This window comes from Trachemys scripta, chromosome 1, assembly GCF_013100865.1.
Source record: "Trachemys scripta elegans isolate TJP31775 chromosome 1, CAS_Tse_1.0, whole genome shotgun sequence".
In the NCBI taxonomy this organism is placed as follows: domain Eukaryota; kingdom Metazoa; phylum Chordata; order Testudines; family Emydidae; genus Trachemys; species Trachemys scripta.
This window is the reverse complement of record NC_048298.1, coordinates 119,663,698-119,673,433: the sequence shown is the minus strand read 5'-3', so window position 1 is coordinate 119,673,433 and position 9,736 is coordinate 119,663,698. Positions and strand designations below refer to the sequence as shown.

The 9,736-nt window shown below is 46.8% G+C and overlaps 1 protein-coding gene across 2 annotated transcripts in view; it reads left to right on the top strand.

Moving 5' to 3' along the window:
- Positions 1-256: 256 nt before the first annotated feature.
- ARFGAP3 (ADP ribosylation factor GTPase activating protein 3) overlaps positions 257-9,736 on the top strand; it is a 75,783-nt gene continuing 66,303 nt past the window's right edge. For both annotated transcript variants that reach the window (XM_034783307.1, XM_034783297.1), the window contains exon 1: positions 257-413. In XM_034783307.1, the coding sequence (XP_034639198.1) occupies positions 345-413 (69 nt within the window). In that variant the 5' untranslated portion in view covers positions 257-344. The remainder of the gene's footprint in view (positions 414-9,736) is intronic.

Below are 9,736 nucleotides of genomic sequence, written 5' to 3'. Positions count from 1 at the left end.
TTCATCTCCCTCCGCCCCACAGTCCCGTGCTGTAGCCCGGAGCCCCCTGGCTCGGCCGCAGGGCAAAGCGGCGGTTAGCGGCAGCTTGGAACGGGGCGGGGCGGGGCGCGCGCGCAGCTCCCGCCCCCGAGCGAACAGGAACGTGGACGGCGGCTTCCCGCATCGCCCCGCCCCTCGCTCGCGCGCTCAGGCCCCGCCCCTCGCGGGCCGGCCCGTTCAGCGCCCGCCCCATACCTCTGTGCTGCGTGTGTGTGTGTGTGTGTGTGTGTGCGGGCGGCCGGCCGGCTCCTTCGCTCCCCTGCCCTGGAGCCGCCGCCGCGAGCGGCCCTTTGCGCGGCGTGGCCATGTGCGAGCCCCGCAAGCAGGACATTGTCGCCATCTTCAAGCGGCTCCGCGCCGTCCCCACCAACAAGGTAACGGGGCAGCGGTTGGGCGGGAGCCGGCGCTGGGGGCGGGGGAGCTGCACTTTGTTAGTGACACGTCGCACTGTTGGGAGCGGGAGGGGGCGGTGCCAGCGGGGACCTCCCCCCCCCCGCTGTAACTGGCCAATGGGATCCTGGGGGGCCACTCTACCCCTAGCGGTGACGCGCCAAGGGAGCCATGGGAGGGCCCACGGACCCACCAGTGCTTCCCCCTATCCGCGATGGGCAGCGCTTGCAAGAACTGTGTGTGTGTGTGTGTGTGGTGTTTTGGGGGGGGGGTCTGTCATAAGAGAGGAACAGCCTTTTGTTTAGTCTGGCAACGGCGGTGGGGGGGCCTATGGTTGCTCTCTACAGGGGAAACACTAGGGCGGGTGAAGAGCTGTATAAGCTAAAAGATGATGTTGGCACAACATATGAGTGTAAACTATCCATGAACCAGTTCAGGCTGGACGTTAGAAAAAGGTTTCTAACCCCCAGAGGAGTGAGGTTCTGGAACAGCCTCCTGATGGGAGTAGTGGGGGGCAAACAATTGGATTAGTTTTAAGTGGGAGCTGGACAATAATAAATTGGATTGTGTGATGGGGTTGCTTCTGATGTGGGGGGAGGCTTCACTTCCGGTTTGTGTCTTATGTTCCCAAAGCTCATGCTTCAAGGTTTCCGTCAGCCTCTGGTCGGTGTCAAAAAGGATATCCCTGGCCTCCCCCAATTTAATGTGTGCGTACGTAAGGTAGAACCTCAGAGTTACGAATGCTTCAGGAATGGAGGTTGTTCCTAACTCTGTAATGTTAGTTACAAAACGTTATGGTCGTTCTCTCAAAAGTTTACAACTGAATATTGACCTAATACAGCTTTGAAACTTTACTATGCACAAGAAAATGCTGCTTTTAACTATCTTAATTTAAATGAAACAAGCACAGAAACAGTTCCCTTACCTTATCAAATCTATTTTTTAAACGTTCCCTTTATTTTTTTTTTAGTAGTTTACGTTTAAAACTACGTATTTGCTTTATTTTTGGTCTCTGCTGCTGCCTGATTGTGTACTTCCGGTTCCAAATGAGGTGTGTGGTTGACTGGTCAGTTCATAAATCTGGTTTGTAACTCTGAGGTTCTACTGTATATATATTTTTAATCTCCTTCTGAAGGATCAGGGATGGCCACAGCTGCAGATGGGACATTAGACTGGGAGGATCAGAGCGCTGAGGTGGCACCGAGCATGCTCTCTCTCTTTCTCTCTCTCTCTCAGGGTCTTGGTTGGCTGGTTCTTACTCACATGCTTAAGGTCTAAGTCAGGGGTAGGCAACCTATGCCATGCGTGCCAAAGGCGGCATGCAAGCTGATTTTCAGTGGCACTCACACTGCCCGGGTCCTGGCCACCGGTCTGGGGGGCTCTGCATTTTAATTTAATTTTAAATGAAGCTTCTTAAACATTTTAAAAACCTTATTTACTTTACATACAACAATAGTTTAGTTATATATTATAGACTTATAGAAAGAGACCTTCTAAAAACGTTAAACTGTATTACTGGCATGCGAAACCTTAAATCAGAGTGAATAAATGAAGACTCGGCACACCCCTTCTGAAAGGTTGCTGAACCCCGGTCTAAGTGATTACCACATGTGGGGTCGGGAAGGAATTTCTGCCCAGGCTAGCTTGGCAGTTGACCTTGGAGTTCTTTTTTTACCTTCCTCTGCAGCATAGGATGCAGGTCACTTGCCAGGATTATCTGGGTATGTCTCAATCATTTCCCTGTCATTGCAGGGCCCTCTGGCACTGGTGCACCTTGGTCCCTCCTAATCTCTCCCTGTGGCACCTAATAGTCTAGTCTACTGTGGGTTGTAACACTTTGGTCTAATTTTGGTTGTATTTAATGTGCAGACACTGGGTGTTGCTAGTGACCCGTGATGTACAAGTGGTCAGACTAGATGACCTGGTGGTCCCTTTTGGCCTTAAACGCTAGGATTTGATAGTGTGACTGAGCTCAGCATATGTCTAGAAGACACCCATCTCATTCCGCCTGTAATTATTATTTTTGCTTGGTCTGTGACACCCTTCTCTCCCCGATGCACAAACCTCCCCTGAGTGACTCACCCCCAGCAGGGCTCTTGTCACAGCCTCCCCCTGCTTCACTGCCCCTACTCCCCCGCCCGCTCCCAGTGTGAAGAAACTTGGGATCTAGCCTGCATCTTTTCCCCCCATCTCTCTTTCTGGGAGAGGTGTAGCCTGGGAGAGGTGAGTATGGGGAGCAGGGTGCCATAATCCCTTGAATCCCAACTTCCCCTACTTCCAAACAGCTGTTACTTTATGGATAGAGCTTCCCATATTCAGGACAAACACAAATGAACCCTCTCAATCCCTGTGTGAGGTGGGTAAATAGCATCATCTCTATTTTACACCTGGGGAATGGAAGCAAAGACAGTTTCAAAACAGAAGCTATCGGTAGACTGCAGTGGATTTAACATCTTGTCTCTTTCCTGAAACTACTTGAAATTAATAAAAGTGGCATCATTCTTTTTGTAGTTCATAAATTGTGCTGTTGTCTTATTTCAAATTACTTGGACCATTGTCCAATTGGCACTTTGTTTCCTCAGTGTTATGAGGCACGGCTTCATTTTGTTGATGCCTTTGCGCTAAGATGTTCAATTAGATTTTATAAACTAAGAAGAAAACTTTATTCACTAAGAACCCCGTCAAAACTATGCAAACTAATTTCGTTGGCCCTCTTTCACACCTAATGAAAGGAAAAATCAAAATATGAAAGATGCATGATTTGTAGTATAATCTCAGAATATTCTTCACGGTTTTCTCATCAAGAATTGTTTTGTGCTTTGGCCCTACCAAAATAGACCAGTGGTTTTCAAACTTTTTTTCTGTGGACCCAGTTGAAGAAAATTGTTGATGCCTGCGACCCAACGGAGCTGGGGATGAGGGGTTTGTGGTGTGGGAGGGGCTCAAGGCTAGGGCTGAGGGTTTGGGGTTTGGGGTGAGGGCTGCAGGGTGGGGCCAGAGATGAGGGGTTTGGGGTGTAAGAAGGGGTTCCAGGTTGGGGAGGGGGGGCTCAGGGCTCTGAACTGGGGGTGCAGGCTCTGGGGTGGGGCCAGGGATGAGCAGTTTGGGATGCAGGAAGAGGTTCCAGGTTTGGGGTGGCTCAGGGCTGGGGCAGGGGATTGGGGCGCAGGGTTGGGGCACGGACTTACCTCCGGCAGCTCCTGGTCAGTGGCGCAGCCGGGGTGCAGAGGCAGGCTTCCCGCCTGTCCTGACGCCGCAGACTACACTGCGCCCCAGAAGCGGCCAGCAACAGGTCTGGCTCCTAGCCGGAGGCATGCAAGTGGCTCCACACAGCTCTTGCCCACAGGCACTGCCCCCCCCCCCCCAGCTCCCATAACTGGCCAATGGGAGTGCGGAGCTGGTGCTCAGACCAGGGGCAGCGCGCTGAGCCCCGTGGCCCCCTGACCTAGAAGCTGGACCCGCTGCTGGCTGCTTCCAGGGTGCAGCGCAGTGTCGGAGCAGGTAGGCACTAGTTTGTGTTAGTTGGGCAGCACCGCCGATGGGACTTTTAACGTCTCAGTCGGCGTTGCTGACCAGAGCCGCTGGGTCGCTGAGCAAGGCGATCCAGTGCCTTTTGAGTTGCGACCCGAACTTTGAAAAACACTGAAATACAGTGAAAATTAAATATATATGTATCCTGGAACTGTCTGGGGCACGGATTCTATCTTGTTACTGTTTGTAAGTGCCTAATAAGATTTTGATCTTATATGAGAAACAGTAGTAATGTGTTGAGGCCTATCTGGTCCAACATTTTAGCCTAATTCTCACTCTAACGGGTATGGGAATGAGGAACATGAAGCCCTGTCTTCACTGCCTTGCCCCATAACTCAAGTACCATCCACACACACTTCCTCAACTTTAATATAGTGGTGTTTTTAACTCAGATTGGCTCGTCTGTCAGGCATAGACTAAAGCTTGAATTAGCACAATTTGTTAGCTGCTAACACAACTATTCTGTTATGTGGATGCAGACTAGTTCCACTCAAATGCAGCTCGTCCTCCAATGCCAACCCTCAATTCCCCCCATGTGCCCAGAGAGGACAAACAAGTTCTAATTCAATCCATTGGGAAATAATTTATAGAGCAGCTCAGCTTACTTTGGTGCAAAGAACTTTTAAAAATATGCCTATAGAAGTCTTAGGGCCACACATAAGTGAGGGCAGCAGCTGAAATGTTCTTTCCCAGTATGGCTTCAATTACTCAAGTTAGGCTAACTCAAGAGGAGTATCTCAAGTGTCCTTCAGAGTAGCAGCCGTGTTAGTCTGTATCCGCAAAAAGAACAGGAGTACTTGTGGCACCTTAGAGTCTCTAAGGTGCCACAAGTACTCCTGTTCTTCTTCAAGTGTCCTTAACTCAAGTGAACTTTGCAGGGAAGACATACATTGCATCTTATTCACTTCCAAAGACAGAGTGAAGAAGGGGGAGAGGGGAGGAAGAAAGACAATTCATTGTCCCAAACAGCTTTCCTGTATCTTTGTGTGCGTGTGTATGTGTATGTTTGTTTGTCTTCAAAGGTAACATATTTTTGTTCATTTATTCTTTTATTTTTTTTGTTACAACTTGTCCTGTGTCCTCTTTTTCTAGGCATTTCCTTATCCTCCCCTTCCCCCCCCCCCAGCTTTCCATACTTTCTTTCATGTTCATTTTTTGCTGACATGAGGAGGAAGTGCAAGACTGGGAAAAGCTGTGTATTCTCATATTTTTTACTAATGTCATTTGGCTGTACTGCTGCTGTAAATGTTAAAATATACAATTTGGGAAGAACTTGGGTATTGTTGGCTCAATTTATTACAGCCCTCCCACCCCTGAGCAAAATAAGCTGTATTGGGAAAACTGCATCTACACTAGAGGCTTTTGCTGACAGTTATGTTGGTCACAGATCACATCTTATCATTCCCCTGACCAACACAGCTATGCCGCCAAAAGATTGTAGTAGATACCTGGCCCTAGTCTGCTGAGACGGAATCTGACTTGCTACCTGTTTTATGGTTGTGTCTATGCTGAGGTGAGAACTGAAAAATTTCCCTTTTACCAAAAAGGGTAGAAGGAAACTACCCTATAGATATTTGATAGGTTTCTTTGTAGTCTTAGAACTTTTCACTAGTACCCTTTATCTTCACTTAGGGTACATCTACACTACAGCGGGGAGTCGATTTAAGATACGCAAATTCAGCTACGTGAATAGCGTAGCTGAATTCGACGTATTACAGCCGACTTACCCCGTTGTGATGACGGCGGCAAAATCGACTTCTGCTGCTTTTTGTCGGCGGCGCTTACTACCACCTCCGCTGGTGGAGTTAGAGCGCCGATTCGGGGATCGATTGTCGCGTCCCGATGGGACGCGATAAATCGATCCCCGAGAGGTCGATTTCTACCCGCCGATTCAGGCGGGTAGTATAGACCAGGCCTTAGTAAGGCCATGTCTACACTACCACTTATGTCGCTCAGGAGTGTGAAAAAACACTCCCCTGAGCAACATAAATTTTGCCTGGATAAGTGGTAGTGTGCGTAATGCGAATAGCTACCGCCACTCTTCGGGGGTGGTTTAATTATGTCGATGGGAAAGCTCTCTCCAGTCGGCATAGAGCGGCCACATGAGAGATCTTAGTGGCACAGCTGCATTGGTACAGCTGTTCCGCTGTAAGATTTCTAGTGTAGACCTAAATCCTAAATTTTTTGTATAATTAAGTAATCCTTTCAGCTAAGTATATGACTTAATTTACTGACCTTTCAAAAATTGTAAAAAACATCAAAGCAGCTGGTTTTTGTAATTTTTGTGTCATTGTTCAATGCTATAAATTAGGGGTAACTAATCTCTTTAAACATGGGCTGTCTTTATTTTTTGTGTATAGTACAGTACCCATTGACAATGCTTCACTAAAAGATCAGAATTAATTGCCTGAGCAAACGTTTTGTAACTGTCAAAATAGATTATTTATCAACACTGTGTAGTTTGACATATGTTACTTGTATTGTTTTAAAATTAATATATCTAGAGAGGACATTACTCAGAGGGGTCAGTGCTGAATTCAGTTAATTGCTCAACTCCTTAAGTGCCACACTCACCAAAATCTCTTAGGGCTACATTTAGTGCATCTCCATATCTGGTAGTGGTATATATCATTATATATAGAAAGACGGTACTATGTGAGTACTGGTTTAATAAATGCATGTTGCAAGACACTAAAGAGTTTATCTGAGTTATCTGTTCTCTGATGCAAACATGCTAATTAGCTGACGCTTGATTTTTCAAAAATGCCTATTAAGCTGATGAACAGAAAAGCTTCCTTTAAAAAATATTTTAACATCCAAAATCAATGCAGTAAAAACAGTATTACAAGCAAAACTCGAAATAAAGTAACTGTGAATGATTTTCTGCTTTAATTGCCTGCTAGAACTTAGGATCAGGATTCTGCTTTCCTTGCTGGTGTTGACAAATGTCTGCACCTAAAACAGTGTAGGGAATACCCCAGTTCTGTTTTTAGGTGGAAATGATTTCATAAACTATTTCAGAAATGCTAGTTCTAATTAAAATTTATATTGATTTCCTGTCGCAGTTCATGCAAGTTGAGAATAAAAAAAGAGTTCAGAATGCTGAGTAAAATGAATGTGAATATTATTTTAATGAGGTGGACGATTCTACTTCTGCAACAACAGTGGTGTGCACAGTGCCTAATACTTAAGATGCAGTGTCTACAAACTGGCAGACTTCAGAAAGTAGTGTATACATTGTTTCTGTATACCCAACTATTTACAAATGATACGTGATTTCATACTGTGAATTTTCACAGAGGACACGGTAAAATTGCCAGTTCATTTAGAGCTAGATCCTGCACCAGCAAAGACACTGAACTTCACTGCACTATGGCAGTCAAATTTACAAGATGATGCAATCAGTTTTATGATGCAATCAAGAAAGCTATAAGAGAACAAATGTTTATAAATCACATAGAAAAATGCAATATTTTGGACTACTTATTATGTTGAACTTTGTAAACACTTTGTTGTTTAAACATAACCACTTCCTGACATTCAGATATTTTTCTCCTATGTTCACTGGGGTAGATTGTTAGAGTCTAGGACCCAGAATAGAGCTGTAAGTATATTCTGGTGTCTCATGTTTAGAAACAAGCAGGTTGGTCTTATTAGCTTCAGTCCAAGTGTATGAATACTTCCTTTCCTTCAGTTAGAAGAAATTGGGGAAGAGGGAGGGGAGGGAAGGAAGACCAGGTTAATATTTGAAATATTTTTTATTATAATTTGGGATTATTTAAAAAAAAGAGATGATGAGTTTTGGACATTAAGTCTGTGCTGATAGCAAGATTTTTTTATAATGTGGCATAATTAAGGGCATGTCTGCACTACAGCCTCTACAGCAGAACAGCTACAGTGCTGTAGAGTAGACCATTCCTATATCAACAGAAGGGATTTTTACACTGATGTAGTTAAAACGTCTCTCTGAGAGGCAGTACTGTAGCTAGGTTGAGGGAAGAATTCCTCTGTCTATAGTTAGTTGCTTCTACAGCAGGGCTTAGGTTGACCTAACTTTGGCACTCAGAGTGTGAAATTTTTCACAGCCCTGAGCAACATAGCTAGGTGGATCTAATTTTTAAGTGTAGATTTGGACTTAGTCTATTTGCAGTAAATGTTTTAAAGGAAAAAGATCTGTAAACTTTGTCGCTTCTGTAGGCTGAGAGCATTGCACACATAAGGGGCTTTTTGCATTCCCCCATTTACTCCTCCCACAAGCTTCCTGTGTGCTAGTCTCCTATCCCATCTTCCTCTGTTTCAGGGACTCCCTGCAACCCTCCCCCAAAGCCAGGGTCTGTGTCAGCCCCCTCATTACCTCCTTTCCCACCGTGCCAGGGGCTCTGTGTTTCCCCCTACCATAATGCCAAGGGCTTTTTGTGCCTCCACATTCCCCCTATGCTAAGGACTCTGTGTGCCTCCACATTTCCCTCCTTTCCTACCATGCCAGAAGCTCTGTGTTTTCCCAGGGTCCCCTCCCTCCATACCATTGTCCCCCATTCTCCTCATTATAATAAGGGCTCTAAGTTCCTCTCCCCCCCATTTCCTCCTCCTGCCCATGTCAGGGGCTCTGTGTACTCCTTTTCCCCCCATGTCAGTCACTTCTACTCATACGAACACATACTCATTCCATCTATTTAGAATGTAACCCCAATTATTCTTCGCTTGCAATGAGTTCTTTGTGCACCCCTATCCCCCATGTTCCCTTCACCATTCTTACAACAGTCTGTCTGGGAGACAAGTCATTCAAGGTGGTGTTACTGTAAACTCTGTTGGAAGGATGGGCAGAACTGAGGTGTGGGGTATTATGCTGAATGTGTTTGTGGCTGCCATTAACCAGTCTTTATCTATAGACATACTTCTGAGGTGGTAGGAGCTGCTGCATTTGCTAACCAGATGCAAAGGCCTCCGTTTGTGCCCTATATTCCTCTTCTGTTTTTCACCAGAGTTATGCCCACTGATGCCTAGAACATTCCCTATAATCTTAGAATTGAAGTTCAAAAGTTATGTTACAGACAGAGAAATGCCATCAAGTTGAGTGTCAGGGCTCACTTCCCTCAGCCACCAAAAAATAAGTCAGGATTACTGAAACAAAACATGAAAGCTGAAATATGAAACTGAACTAATTTTTCCATGCAGTTCCTGAAAATAGATGCACAGGCCCAAATCCTGCATAACTTGGATGGATGCAAGGGATCCTTCCTTCAAGCAAAAGAGTGGCTGTGTGGCACTTCTGCCTGCTCATTTCTTAGGGTTACTATATTTCAGCAAACAAAAAAGAGGACGGGAGGCGCCCCGCCCTAGCCCCGTCCCCGTTCTGCCCTAGCTCCGCCCCTGCCCCTCCCACTTCCCACTCCCCTCAGAATCCCCAACCCTCCCCCTCCGCTCCTTGTCTCCTGACTGCACCCTCCTGGGACCCCGCCCCTAACTGCCCCCCCAGGACTCCACCCCCTACCTAAGCCTCCCTGCCTCTTGTCCCCTGACTGCCCCCTCCTAAGACCCTCCCCCCATCCTAACTGGCCTCCTAGGACCCGGCCCCCTACCTGTACCCTGACTGCTCCAACGCTTATCCACACCCCCACCACCAGACAGACCCCTGGGACTCCCACGCCCCATCCAACCACTTCCCACCCCCTGACAGCCCCCCCCAGAACTCCCAACCCATCTAAACCCCTCTGCTCCCTGTCCCCTGACTGCTCCGATCCCTCTCCCCACTCCTGCCCCCTGACAGCTCCCCCCC